At 37.9% G+C, this 15,345-nt stretch overlaps 1 protein-coding gene across 10 annotated transcripts in view; it reads left to right on the top strand.

Moving 5' to 3' along the window:
• Positions 1-15,345, top strand: part of GFM2 (GTP dependent ribosome recycling factor mitochondrial 2) — a 55,234-nt gene that overhangs the window by 15,854 nt on the left and 24,035 nt on the right. For 9 of the 10 annotated variants that reach the window (XR_009222875.1, XM_058562816.1, XM_058562253.1 and 6 more), the window contains 8 exons: positions 3,907-3,995; positions 5,481-5,541; positions 5,797-5,976; positions 8,123-8,203; positions 9,897-10,045; positions 11,460-11,600; positions 11,683-11,782; positions 13,109-13,298. Coding sequence is in view for 9 of the 10 variants with exons in the window: in XM_058562816.1 (XP_058418799.1) it covers positions 3,907-3,995; positions 5,481-5,541; positions 5,797-5,976; positions 8,123-8,203; positions 9,897-10,045; positions 11,460-11,600; positions 11,683-11,782; positions 13,109-13,298 (991 nt within the window). In the remaining variant the exon portion in view is untranslated. The remainder of the gene's footprint in view (positions 1-3,906; positions 3,996-5,480; positions 5,542-5,796; positions 5,977-8,122; positions 8,204-9,896; positions 10,046-11,459; positions 11,601-11,682; positions 11,783-13,108; positions 13,299-15,345) is intronic. The other variant, XM_058562473.1, reaches the window with a different exon arrangement.

The following is a 15,345-nucleotide window of genomic DNA, read 5'->3' as shown; positions in this document are numbered from 1 at the left end:
GAGGCATCAAGTTCCAGCCTTGTAAGCAAACCTACCTTTTGCTGTGGAGGGACACACTGATTCTGTCTTTCTAAGCTGTTCACTGTGCAAACATCTTTGAAAAGATAGTCCATAACAAAGGCAGTTAATGCCTCTCCTAACAAAACATGCAGAAATGTGAGAGACCCATGAAGAATTGTCTCCCAACAGTTAGTATAAAGCTCCTCAAATAAATTTTGAAAATGGATTTATAATAAGTTTTTGCTACTAGAGTCAGTTATGCTCTCTTTAGCTGGTACCCATTTGTCTTGTAATCTCCAGATTGACTTTATGTTGAATGAGTACCCATATTAGTTCTTCTAATCTTAAAATTACTAAAAGTGATATCTTAATTAAGTGATCAAAATTCACATCCCCCAAATGGGATGAATTGCCACCATGGGTTCCTGATGTGATACACGTTATCAAGAAGGACACAACATTACCTACGTTATTCCTGGCAGAAATGTTGGTCCCAAAGATAATAATGAGAAAACAGACAAATCTAAATTGGAAGACATTTGGCAAAGCAACTGGCCCGCACTTTTCAGAAATTGAAAAAAAATTTTAATGTAAGGAAAATGAATGATTGGAGGGAAAAAAGCTGGGAACTGTTCTAGATTAAAGGATTCTAAAGAGACAAGAAAATTAAAGGTAATATATGATCTTTGGCTCCATCCTGGATCCAAAAAGAAAAAGTTACAAAGGACATCATTGGGAAAATCAGAAATTTGAATATGGATTGTATGTATTAGATAGAAGTATTGTGTCAACTTAAATTTTCCTGAATGTGATCGTTGTAATGGGTTGTGTAGGAGAATGTCCTTATTCTTAGGAAATACATGCTAAAGTATTTAGGATTGAAGTGTCGTGGTGTCTGCAACTTGCTCTCATGCTCCAACTCCCACCCACCCGCCCACACATACACACATGGTGTTAGTTTGTGTCCTTTGAGCAGTAAATGCCAAGGTAGGGTTATATGTGTAGAAGATTTATTGGAGGAAATGCCTGTGAAGAATACAGGAAAAAAGAGAGGTGTGGGAGAGAGTATTCAGACCACAGGGCAGGTCTGTCACCTGTGAAGGAGAAAGGGAAGGAAGGAGGATCCAGTAGGAAGAGTATCAGACTACACAGTTCCAGAACGGTTCAGCCAAGCTTATGGGGAGTCCTCAAGCCCAAGTCGCCTGCGTCCCGTGTCTTGCAGGAATAGGCCTACGTTAGTACTTCTGCTGTGCTCAGTCATTAGCTGGGAACAGCCCACAAGAAGCTGGGCCTTCAGAGAACGTGGTGGTAGATCTAGAAGGGCAGCAGTTGGAGCCATCAGTTAATTATGCTCCTCGTAGTAGATCCGAGTGGCACATTTTCACAGCCACCACACATATAATGTGTGCATATGCACATGTTTGTAGAGAAACAGCAAAGGCAAGTGTGGCAAAATGTTAATAGTTGGGGAATCTAGGTGAAGAGTACATGGATATTTATTGCACTATTCTTTCACCTTTTTTATAGATTTGAAATTTTCAAAATGAAAAGTTGGGGAGGAAATACTACAGTTATTGAAAGCCCTACCTGAGGACCCCAGATAGATAGGGATATTTGCTTGATATAAAGCCTGACACTGAAGTCTGAGGTTGATTATACGCTGTTAGTTCTGCTTCTTTCTGTTACTTCATTTCCTAACGGTTGCATCCTTTCTGTCATTGTGACTTCTTCACATAACTTTGACACTCAGTCATTCATACAGATTGCATTATTTACAAGATTGAAATATGCTAGAATAGGAAGTTGCTGAATTTGTGACACAGGAGGCTTTTGTTTGCTAAAACAATAGATCGGCTTTCAGCTAGCTGGTGAGATGATGGGAGTTTTTGTTTGTTTTATTTTTTAATGTTTTGTTCTTGGGAAATTTATAATGTAAATAATATCTTCCCCCCCCCAAAACCTCACTATACACAAAAATTAGTTTGGATCATAGTGTTAAGCTAAATCTGTATAGCTTCTAGAGGAAAAATAAAGTTATCTTCACAACCTTGGGGGTAGGTAACAATTTCTTAGGGCACAAGAAGCATAAAACATAAAAGAAAAAAAGTTGATTCATTAGACCTTAACAAAATTACATCTTCTCATTAAAACCAAAAAGGAAAAAACAACAAAAAGGAAAAGGCAAGCCATAGGCTATGAGAAAATTTGTAATGTTAGATAAAATACCCAAGGGTTAAATTTCCAGAGTGCGGTAGCATTATTGATTATGTAGGAGAATATCAGTCTTAAGAAGTATGTGCTGAAATGTTCACAATACGTGTCTGTGACCGAGGACTTGTATCCAGAATATATGAATAACTACAAATCAATAATAAAAACTAATAACCCAATAAAAAAATGGCAAAGGACTTGAATAGATACTTCACCAAAGACATGTGAATGGCCAGTAAGCACATGAAATGATGCTCAGCCTCATTGGTCATCAGGGAAATGCAAATTAAAATGCTGAAGACAGACCATTTCACACCTACAAGAATGGCTAAAATTAAAAAGAAGGATGGCAAGTTTTGGTTGAGGATGTGGAGCAACTGGAACTCTCATCTGTTGTGGGTGGGACTGTAAAATATTACAACCACTTTGGAAGACTATTTTGCAGTTTCTTATAAAGTTAAATATACACTTGTCCTATAACCCAACAGTTCTACTGCTGTATCTTTGTCCAAGGGAATGAAAATATTTGTCCACCAAAGACTTGTTCAGAATGTTTATACCAGCTAAATTCATAATAGCCCCAAACTAACCATACTAAACATAAAAGCCCCAAACAACCCAAGTGCACATCCGCAGGTGGATAGAAAAACAAACTGGTACGTTTATACAAAGGAATTTAGCAATAAAAATGAATGAACCAGTATGCCCACCAACATTAATGAATGTCAGAAACATTATGTTGAGCGAAGAAGCCATGTTATGTATGTGAGGTTCAAGAATAAGCAGAATGAATCGATGGTGAGGGAGATCAGAACAGGTTGCTCATGGGGGAAGGGACATACGAACATCTGTTATGTTCTACATCTCGATGAGGGTGGTAGTTAGCCCAGTGTGTATATTTATCAAAACTCGTTGAGCTCTACACTTAAAATCTGTGTATTTTAGTGTATACAAATTTTACCTAATAAAGGAATCAAATTACAAACTGGCTTGTATTTTAACTAATGTCAGCACATTAGGCTTTTTATGCTCTGCTTCAGGGCTGTTGGACTCCACTAGGCATGGATATAATAAGAGACTCAAACTAGTTATATGCAGTGTGTACAAAATGGAATTAAGAGAAGTCAAACAAAAGCATATGAGTATTGCAACTTATGTAAATACAGATATTGGCTTCTTTTTTCTCCCTTAAATCCTCTTCGGTTTACATGAATATTCAGACATTCACAATAAAAATACATGATTTTTGTCACAATAGCGTTTTTACAGTACACTCCTATTTGTTCTTTTTACAACAACTGTCTGAATTAAGGCAAAAGTCCATGTTTCACAATCAGAAGACTGACGAGTTCAGTATTGTGTGACATGTACTGGGTAAGGTGAAGCCAAACAGAAAGTAGGTCTTCACATTCTTGGTTAAGTCCTTTTTCCATGACTCGCAGTAACTCCCCGGTGTTAATTCTCTGTATGTGGCAACCTAGTTCACCCAAAGTGTTACTCTCAGTTTGAAGCACACTTTTCACACTTTACCACGTGCTTAGCTGTGTTAACTTGATGGCAGAAGAGTGACTCGAAGAGTATAAGGGCAGTGGCACTAATTCTGTGCTGTAATAGATTCTGAGATCCGTTTATTCCATGTGTAGTAACACTGTTATTTTTGTCAAATCTGTGTTTTTTCCCTAATCTTTGCTCTAGGCACAAACTCGCACGGTATGGAGGCAAGCTGATAAACACAAGATACCTCGAATCTGTTTTTTAAATAAGATGGACAAAACTGGAGCAAGGTATTGAAAGTGTGTCTCTTTGGCTTATCAAAGTAAGGATACAATTTGAGCTTTTAATAGACTATAACTTAAATTTAGAAATAGCTATTCCCTATAGAGTATAAATATTACCTGGAATCCCAATTCAATCCCAGTAAAAAAAAATGTCAAAGCAGCTAATTCATAGGTTAAGTAACACTATGGGGTTAATAGAGTTGCTAGATGGTGAATCATCCTGATTCTGATGTCGAGAGGCTGTATGCTGTTCTCTAGGGTCCTGACAGCATGATGTCTTGCTGATTCTCCTGGTTCGATTTAGAGCTGTGTGGTACAGTCCCTTTATTGCTGAGGGTTATGGTACTCCCTGTCATTGCTAAAGGTAGAGGGTAGAGGATTGTTTCCTGAGAGAAGGATGCTCTTCCTTGTCCCCTGGTTTTCCTTAGCTCCTGGGTAATATGCTGTCAATAAAAGGGACGTGGTAGAGGAGAACGTAGATGTTTTAAGAAATGCTGAGATGCAGCGGTAATGCTCAGAGACTTAAAGAGTTGTAATCCAAAGTGGATGCATTGTTCTGAGAATATAATTCAGAGTTCAGAGAAACAAGAACATACAAAGGATTTGGAGAAAATGTGAAAGGGAGCAAATTAAGAATATAAAGGATTGTGGGGAAATGTAATAGAGATCGTGGTCTGTGGTGTGTGAGTGGCAAAAACAAAACATCAACTGTCCCTCCCCTAAACCATACAGTATGCTTTGTGTTTATGTAACTCTCTGCAGTAATTCTAAGGCTATTGGTTTAAAAGACTTTTGGCTTGATTAGTAAAAGCACAGTAACCTTCACAATGTTCTAGGCTCGAGTTCTGACCCTTTTCTGTTTGGAGTTCCTTGAGATAGAATGACTGACAGCGCCTGTGATGGTGGGGAGGGAGATGACTGGATACTAGGCTGGTTCTCAAAGACGTTGGGACCAGAATGATCTGCATGTATGTATGTATAAATCAGCCCATGTGCCAAAGATGGCATGTGTGCCTTAGGTAGCCAGCCCCAGTGTTAGCACAGAAATAAACAGCATAGCTTATCATGTTAAGAATGCCTAAGATAAAACTATAGAAAAATTAGGCTGGCTCTTGGAAGAAAGCTGGTAGCCACGTGTGATAACAAATGTAGTTGTTAGAGAAAAGAATCTTGACTTGTAATCACAAATCTTGCATTTGAATCCTAACTGCAATTTATTGTCTGTGACCTTGATCAATTCATTAACCTTAACCTCAAACTTTAAGTGAAACTTTTATCATAATACCCTAAATACCTGTGTGGCAGGATTATGGTAGATAATTACTATGATCTGAAATTGACATTAAAAGTTTATTCAAGATGTTATCCTATGGAAAACTGTTAAATGGTAAACATTAGGGACAATAAAAAAGGTTATAATTTTAGAAAACAGTATCAAACTTGTTTTAAGTATCTTAACGTTTTTAACTATAATTGTTTTGCTTTCTACAGTTTTAACTATGCAGTTGAAAGCATCAGAGAGAAGTTGAACGCAAAGCCTTTGCTTTTACAGGTTGGTTGATATAATTGTTTGATAAATAGCAATAGCTCCTTTTCAGTTTCTTCATCAGTTTATTTTATTGTGACATATTATGTACATTTCTGAAGCTTTCTCAAATCTTTTTTTGGAAGAAGTTGGGATATAAATAAAAATAGGTATAGGTTATGGTAATAATACTAATAGACATGTTGGAGAAAGAAGTTTTATCACCAGTGGAGTTATAATTGAGTGATCATTTAATAATGTTAATCTCACTCTGATTTATAGTTACCAATTGGAGAAGCCAAAACTTTCCAAGGAGTGGTGGATGTAGTAAGTAAAGAAAAACTTCTTTGGAATCCCAACTCAGATGATGGAAAAGACTTTGAGAGAAAACCCCTCTTGGAAATGAGTGATCCTAAATTGCTGAAGGAGACAACTGAAGCAAGGAATGCCCTAATTGAACAAGTAAAATAAATATTTTGAGTTTAAAATTGCATAACTATTTAGAAACTTTAAAAATATACACACACACACACACACACACACACAGGAATGTTATTCAGTCTTAAAAAGGAAGGAAATTCTGACATATGCTACAACATAGATGAACCTTGAGGACATTATGCTAATTGATTATTTCAGTTACACAAAGACAAACACTGTGTGTGTGATTCCACTTATATGAGGTATCTAGAGTCGTTAGAGTCATAGAGACAGGAAGTAGAATACAGTTGCCATGGGCTGGGGGAGGAGAGAATGAGGAAGAGCTGTTTCATGGGTTTACAGGTTCAGTTTTGTGAGATGAAAAAGTTCTGGAGGGGCCGGCCCGGTGGCGCAAGTGGTTAAGTGCTTGCGCTCCACTGCGGCGGCCCAGGGTTCGCCGGTTCGGATCCCAGGTGCGCACCGACGCACTGCTTGGCAGGCCATGCTGTGGCGGTGTCCCATATAAAGTGGAGGAAGATGGGCACGGATGTTAGCCCAGGGCCAGTCTTCCTCAGCAAAAAAAGAGGAGGATTGGCGGATGTTAGCTCAGGGCTGATCTCCTCACACAAAAAAAGAAAAAGCTCTGGAGATTAGTTTTGCAACAGTGTGAATATACTTAACACTACTTTAAAATGGTTAAGATGGTAAGTTTTATGTTATAGTTTAAGTTAGAGAATAGGATTAGTATGGACTAGAATCAACTTCCTGTGTTCTAAAGGTGAACAGTGAACAGTGATGATGATAAATAATACTTCTTGTATACTTACCATATGTTCTGGAAGCATAATTTGAATTGGTTATTTAATCCTCACAACAGCCCCATGAGGTAGGTACTAGTATCCAAGGCAAAGAGAGGCGCTGTAACTTGACCAGAGTTTTTGAACAGGTTAGTTAAGTAGAGGAGCCGTTTCCAGGCAGCTTAACTCCAGAAGCTGTGCTTAAACCATTACGTTTGCTGCTTTTCAGGAGGATGATTAGATACATTTCTGCTATAGTTAGCTGTTAAAAGTGTGTTTTTCTCACCAAGTTTGAATGTTTTGCTCCCTTGTACATTATAAACTTTTGAAACTGTTCTTAGTTTTATTGTCAGCTGAATTCTCCTATTTCATATAGGCGCGTGATCATGAAAAGAACATGAACTAGAGGCCAGCCCCCGTGGCCTAGTGGTTAAGTTCAGTGCTCTCTGCTTTGGGGGCCCGGGTTTGGTTCCCAGGTGCAGAACTACACCACTCGTCTGTCAGTGGCCATTCTGTGGCAGCGGCTCGCATACGAAAAAGAGGAAGATTGGCAACAGATGTTAGCTTAGGGTGAATCTTCCTCAGCAAAGAAAAAAGAACATGAACTAGATAATTGCGTTTTTTTATTGAAATGCCTACGACCCCCAACTTAAATTTATTCTCTCAGTGCAGGATTACAATAAAATGAGTTCTTTTAGGGGCTGGCCTGGTGGCGTATGGGTTAAGTTTGCACGTTGCAGTTCAGCGGGCCGGGGTTCGCTGGTTCGGATCCTGGGTACAGACCTACCTACTGCTCATCAAGCCGTGCTGAGGCCCACATACAAAAGCTGTAACTCTACAACCATGATACAGAACTATGTACTGGGGCTTTGGGAAGAAAAAAGAGGAAGATTGGCAACAGATGTTAGCACAGGGCCAGTCTTCCTCAAAAAGAAAAAAAGATTAGTTCTTTTAGTTTGACTGCCTTAGGAGATCTGGTGAACATTCAGAATATTAGAGAAATACCGGATGAAACTTTTTTATGGACTAAGACACTCAAATTTGTCTAAAAACAGCAATCCATTGTATGTATTATCAATGGCTGTAAATTATGCATTTCCTTTTATTTCTTTCCAGCACTTTGAGTAGATAGCACTTTATTGAGATGCTTTATCTAGTTCTGGCTTCCCATGAATTTAGGAAACTCATAATAGCATATCTTTAATTTTCAAACTCCTTTCCTTTGAAAGAAAAACTGTCTCTTTAGAAGACGTAAGAGTTCCTTGGCTTGGGTAAGGTAGATCGTGTAGCTGCCTTGGAGTATTTGGATAATGTGTATTTATGGTATTTAGACTTAAGTTAATAGTTGTGATAATAACTGCAAGTTATAGAATTAAAGCCTTTCTTTACAGGTTGCAGATTTGGATGATGAATTTGCTGACTTGGTCTTAGGAGAATTTAGTGAAAACTTTGATTTGCTACCAGCTGAAAAGGTAAATTTTATTATTCATTTACTTTGATCAGGTTTTACTAATTTGGTGTGGTTTGCATACCATTAGAAAATGCTGACTTAAAAGTTAGGAGAACATTAAGATAAAGTCATACCAATACAGCTGCTGAAATAATGGCAGCGATTTACTGTTTTCAGATAATACTTCACAAAATTAGAAATTGAATCTTTTTTAATTATATTGAGTGAGGATAAGTTAATTTTCATTCTCTGCAGCCTTTTCTCTTCATTGTGATCATTTCTCCTAAGTATTTTTAGGAAAATCACAGGTGTAGAAATTTTGTATTTAAAATTTACTGGTTTTTCAGACTACTACAAGGATCATTTTTCTCAGAACATTTTTTCTGGACTTGTTTTAATTTTTAGTGGAAACTCATTACAGTTTTCCTTTTTTTTTTGTTTTCTTTCGGAATATATTAAACTAGAGATTGGCAAGTAAAATACTGATAGTAATTGAATTTTGACAGATTTCTTCAAGGCGTGTCTGATGTTTTCTGCCAGGGACCTTCCCCCCTGAAATTGATAAACTTACTCTTTGTTGTCCTTTATGAAACATAAGAATTACCAAGGAAAGTGCTTTTAAATGGTAATGTGTATAATGGAGTCCAAGATAAGCCCAGCAAATTCACTCAGTTATTTTTCATGAAAAGAATTAAAGAAAAACACAAGATCTGTAGATTAATTTTGAGCCATTTGAAGGTAGAGGTGAAAAAAAATGATTTTTTTCTTTTGAATGAAATGTCATAATTTTTGAAATTTATTGTTTAGTATTTGAGTACTTAAATATGATGTTTATTATGCCCTGTAGTCACATAATGTGATTTCTGTTTTCAAAGAGCTTCAATCTAAAGTGGTATTGACCCACCATTTCTCTTATCAAGAGTAAGCACACTCAAGCTTTTCTTGGTTTTTGAGGTCTTCTAAAAAATTTTTCTGTGTTGATCTCTCATTTTGCTTTGGATTTTATTTAATGTGGATCTAATTCATTTGAAGAAATTGTAATTCATATTTATATTTTTAATTTCTTACCAGTTCCTCTGTTAAACTATCAAGGTTAAATCACAAGTAGATTAATTCATTTATTCAGGAAATTTTTTTTTTTTTGTGAGGAAGATCAGCCCTGAGCTAACATCCATGCCAGTCCTCCTCTTTTTGCTGAGGAAGACTGGCCCTGGGCTAACATCCGCGCCCATCTTCCTCCACTTTATATGGGATGCCGCCACAGCATGGCCCGGCAAGTGGTGCATCGGTGTGTGCCCGGGATCCGAACTGGCCAACCCCGGGCCACCGCAGTGGACCACGAGCACTTAACCACTTGCACCACTGGGCCGGCCCCCAGGAAATATTTTTAAGCACCTACTTTATTTTTAAGCACTTTTTTAGTTTCTGGAGATTTAGCACTGTTTTCTTGGGACTTACTATAATGCTCATATGGATTCTACATTCTAGTGGATGAGGAGACAGACAATAAACTAATAAATATATATCTAATATACCAGGTATTGATTAATATTATAAAGAAAAATAAAGAAGAATAAGACCATAAAGAATGATGGAAGTGGGCTGAGGAGTGCTGTTTCAGCTGGTTGGTTAGGGAAGGCTTCTAATTCTGAGATATTTTGGCCAAGAGCAATATACTGCACAGAAAATACTGAATTTTTGTGTCTGCTTTGTAGCTACAGACTGCAATACACAGAGTAACACTGGCTCAGACAGCAGTGCCTGTGCTTTGTGGAAGTGCCCTGAAAAACAAAGGGGTCCAGCCCTTGTTAGATGCTATTACTATGTACTTGCCTTCCCCTGAAGAGCGCAACTATGAATTTCTGTAAGTATGCAGGTACATAGATTAAATCTTACAGCCTTGAAAAAATAGGTAGGCAAAGAGGTCTTGTTTCACAAAGAGTAGTTGAATCACCTTTTTAAAATAACATTGGTAAATTACAGAAGAATATCGTTATAAATAATATAATATAGAGTCATAGTAATTTTTACTTAAAAGGAACATTTGTCATCATTTCTTGTAACCTGCTAGTTAAGAATGTGTGGCTTTTTTGCTGTGTAACAGTATAAATGTTGACCTTATCTTAGTTAAAAAAAAAAAAGTATACTGGGAATGTTTGATAAATATTCTGTAGATATATTTATTCTAGATATCAAGATTTTTCATAAGCTCAAAATATTTTGGGGCTTTGTAAAGAAATGTCGTTGTTTTACTCCTGTGTTCACTAACAGCTTTGTACTTAGCAATGAATCTTCTGAAATCTGAATGAGCATTATGTAAAATGGCAGACAGAAGTGGGCTTTAATCCTATTAACTGGGACATTAATCACTTTTCATATCTCCATTGGAGAGGCATTATAGTGAAGTGATTATGAGCCTGGACTGTGTACTGCCTGGATTTAAATCCCAGCTCTTCCAAGGTGCTTAACCTCTCCCCTGCAAAATGCAGAGAATGGGACCTCTCTCATAGGATTGTTACAAGAATCAGATTAGTTCATATTTATAAAGCACATGGAGCGTGCCTAGTATATGGTAAGCTCTCTGTATAAGTATTTGTGAAATAAAGTTAAAAATTGGAAGGAATAGGAATAAGATTGGAGAAGCTCTGTAATAGAAGTGTCTAACTTTGAGTCATGGACTCCTTTGAAACTAATGACAGTAGGGAGCTTTTCCTCAGAAAACTATACCTATGCACAAAATTTGGCAATTCCAGAGAGATTCAGACTTTCTGAAGCCTATCAATGAACACCAGTTTAAAGACATCATTCTGTAAGAATATTGACTGTGTAAACAAGTTCAAGTTTATAGTGTAGATTTATATGCTTATGGAACTGGAGAGAAGGTGGGAGGAGAGAGTAAAAGCAATACTGGAAAGTACATATTTGTTTCCCCTCTACAGGTTTTTTGAGAAGTGGTGTGATATTCCTAGGTGTATTTTTTTGAGGAGGGATCTCTTGGCAATGGAATTATTTGCAAATAGAGGTAATATTTGCAAGAGAATCCATTATTATTAGTTTTAAGGAATTAATGATAAGCTCTCCATTAAATAATTTAGCCCAATGGAGGAAGAGAGGTGTATAGTACTGACATTATTCAATTGGCCTGAGTAACCAGAAGATATGAGGAATCTTTGGAGGACATCGAGGTTAAGTTTGTGCAGTGATTCTGATCTGATCTGTATAGATATATGGGAAGTGTGTTTTAAAGGTTTTTCTGGAATGTTTCCTTAATTTTATAGGCAGTGGTATAAGGGTGACTTATGTGCCCTGGCATTTAAAGTTCTTCATGACAAGCAGCGAGGGCCGCTGGTTTTTATGCGCATTTATTCAGGCACGATGAAACCCCAGTTGGCCGTCCATAATATTAATGGAAACTGCACGTAAGTAGAAGCTTAGGTTATTTTCTAAAACTGCACTCATTTCTTGAAAATACTTTTACTAATGTAAATCATAGTTTTGCAGGGAGAGAATAAGTCGTCTGCTTTTGCCATTTGCCGACCAACATATAGAAATCCCTTCGCTGACTGCTGGTAACATTGCTTTGACTGTTGGGCTTAAACACGTGAGTGACCAAACAATTTCTCTAAGAAATAACAGCTTAAATAATTAAAAGTAGGTATTATGTAATAGCAAAAACCCATGAACAATCCACATATTCATCAATAGTGGAATAATGAATATTGTAGCATTTTTATCAACGTGCTTGAATCTCATACACTTAATAGAAAGAAAAGTAAATTACAGAAGACTATAAACAGTATGGACAGTATTCATATGAAGTTCAAATCTAAGTAAAATAATACACTATTTATGGATACTAAACATGTTTTAAGTTTATGTAAAATATTGTGTTATTCCCGTTGGGATTTTTTTCTTGATTATTACAGACAATTTAATCTAACCTCATAACCAATCAGGTAATAACTGAAGATATTTTGCCAGTGAAGGCTCCGATAGGGAAAAGATTTGTGTCTCTTTTGTTCTCTATCCTTAGTTCCTAGATAAGTAGCAGGCACTCTGTGACTTTTATAGGATGAATGAATGAAAATACTTGATGCCGTATTTGTTTTCGGTGGGTTAAAACTAAGGACATTTCACTTATGTATGGATTAAGTCAAATACAGTTTCTTATTAAACTTTGGTATATTTGGCATTTAGGATAAACATTATTATTTTAACATTTTAAAGTCTTTATGGTTAATTGCAAGATTTAAGATCCTTTAGTAGAAAATTCCCACAGTCTGGATATTGGATCTCTCACATTGAAGTGTCCTCTCTGTCCACCCAAAGGCAGGACCTCCATGTACGTATTTAAAGGAGTTACACAAATACATTTGGACTATTGCTTCAATAGGAATACCTTTACAGAGAAGGAAACTGGCACAGAACTTCATAATATAAAGGTTTAAAAATGAAATTATAGTTTTAACAAATAACCGGAGTCTGCAAGGAAGCTGTCCAATGTGCATGCATGGTCAAGGGTATTCTGGTTAATTACATATTTTATTTAATAGAGGATTTTCTCTAAAATAGTAATAAATTTTACTGGTGGTAAAACACTGTAATGGACTTCCACGTAACTGTCTTGACACGATTGAAAATTTAGGGAGATACATTTGTTTTTCCAAATGAATTTGGATGTGTATTGTGTGTGTTTTATTGTTAGAATTTATTACAGCAATATTTTGCATAGAATTCTTACACAAGTTAAATTAGCTTTATGCAAAGTTATAATGAGCTTTATGAAGCTTTCTTTTACGTTCTGTTGAAAAGAAAGTGCCACGTTAAAATTTTTCTTATTTCGTGGTTCTTGATGGAGCTGAGCTTGCTGGAAGCTGAGTGCTTGCCCACAGCCTGTTTTGCTCCAGGCCGTCTTGTTTGCTTGCAGACTGCCACTGGAGACACCATTGTCTCATCCAAGGCCAGCGCAGTAGCTGCAGCTCGTCGAGCTGAAGGGCAGGGAGAAGAGAAACACAGACGAAACAATGAAGCAGAGAGACTTTTACTGGCTGGGGTGGAGATTCCAGAACCTGTTTTCTTCTGTACCATAGAACCCCCTTCAGTGGCTAAGCAGCCAGGTACAGAGAGTCTTGTTGTATCAATTAATTAGTGCTCTGATAATTTAGATAAAATAGTTACATTATACCTCAAAAGATTTCTTATGTGATTGAGTTCAGTTTTATCAGAATTTATTGGTAAGTATTTCTTGATGATTGGTCTAGTTTTTTATTTAAGGTGTTTCAATTTTTACAAACTCCTTTCATATCGCCCCCCCCCCCACCGCCAAAGTCCCAGTAGATAGTTGTGTGTCATAGTTGCACATCCTTCTAGTTGCTGTATGTGGGACGCGGCCTCAGCATGGCTGGAGAAGCGGTGCATCGGTGCGCGCCCGGGATCCGAACCCGGGCCGCTAGTAGCGGAGTGCGCGCACTTAACCGCTAAGCCACGTGGGCCACTCCTTTCATTTTTTCTTTGCTTATATCTTAGCCATTTTTCTCATACCATTCTTCCTCACTCTTGTTCTTATCACGCTATCTATGAGATTCTAAGTAATTGACCTCAGAACTGCCCTTGCAGTATATTAGATTAGGCAGTAACCAATTCATAACTGATTCCATTTCTCATCATCATTTATAAAAATGCTACTTTTCCTTGGTTTCTAGCTCTACCTTTAGAACTTAGATATCTATATACTATGGTTAATGAAGTTTGACATTATTTGAGTGTTATATACTTTGTTCTTTAGCAGTCTCGCTCAGAATTCTTCGGTGGCTTCACATTACTTTTAGCACAAACCCAAACGCCTTAGTATGGCGTGTGAAGCTGATGGTTCCAGCTGTACCATTTCCAATTAGATTTGGTTACATGTAGCAGAACATCCCCAAATAACAGCTGCTTTAAAGACAAAAGTTTGTCTGTCTTGTAAAATATGCCTTGAGTTGATAGCCCAGGGGTTAGAAGGTGGCTCCACGTCATCAGGCACCTGGGCCCAGTCTTTCCCCGCAGCATCGCTGAGTGCATAGCTGCTATCCTTAGTCACCTCACAATGGCTGCCAGAACCATGGGCATCACACTGGAGTTCCTGACAGCAGAAGGGAGTAAGAGGGATAAAGAAGATGTGCCCTTTTCCTTTTTTTTATTTTGCTGAGGAAGATTAGCCCTGAGCTAACATCTGTTGCCAATCCTCTCCTTTTTGCTGAGGAAGCTTGGCCCTGGGCTAACATCCGTGCCCATCTTCCTCTGCTCTATATGTGGGACGCCTGTCACAGCATGGCTTGATAAGCAGTGTGTAGGTCCGTACCCAGGATCCAAACCTGCAAATCCTGAGCTGCCGAAGCGGCGCGTGTGAACTTAACCACTGTGCCGCCTGGCTGGCCCCTCCTCTTCCCCTTTTAAGATTTCTTATGTCATTGGCCATCACTTAGACATGTGACCACCAGTTGCAAGGGAGTCTGGTAAATGCAATCTTTTGGCTAGGCAGCAGCATGGAGTGGAAGGCTTCTAGCAGTCTCTGACACCAGCCTTCTTGCCTGGCCTCATTTCTGGAAACTTCTTCCTTCGTTCTGAACCTTCTTGTTTCCTCCAAACAAAAATAAAAACAGAGTAACTACTCATACTTGCACTGCTGTGATAAAATAGTTCTGATTTCCTGAAGATGCTGTGCTCTTTTGAAGTTGCCGTTCCTTTCGTTTGTTCTCTCGTATTATGGTGGCACCCCTGAACTTGTCTGCCTGGAGAATGTTTACTCTTTCATTGGGTCTCAACTCAGCCATCACCTCTTTTTGAGGCCCTCATTGAATTCCTATATTAGATTGTTTAAGGACAAACCTAGTTCTAGAGGTAACGTTAGAAGCCATTTTTTCCCTCTTGAAAACAAGTTGAACTCACAGATTATGGAAAAACAAAAGCAACCTTTATTGCCTCCTCATGTCTTCTTGGGTACCTAGTGGGAAAGAAAGGAAGATCCCTAGCCAAGTAGGGGTTCCGGTTCCTCTTCTCTCCAGCTGGAATTCACGTGAAAGAGATCTGAGTACGGGTATAAGACAGCGCCGAAGTATTGAAGGAAGCTGGGTCTTTTCTTGTCCAGTTGGTAAAAGAACAGTATTTAAATTAATGTATAGCAGC

This window comes from Diceros bicornis, chromosome 1, assembly GCF_020826845.1.
Source record: "Diceros bicornis minor isolate mBicDic1 chromosome 1, mDicBic1.mat.cur, whole genome shotgun sequence".
NCBI classification, from domain to species: domain Eukaryota; kingdom Metazoa; phylum Chordata; class Mammalia; order Perissodactyla; family Rhinocerotidae; genus Diceros; species Diceros bicornis.
This window is presented reverse-complemented; position numbering and strand designations above follow the sequence as displayed.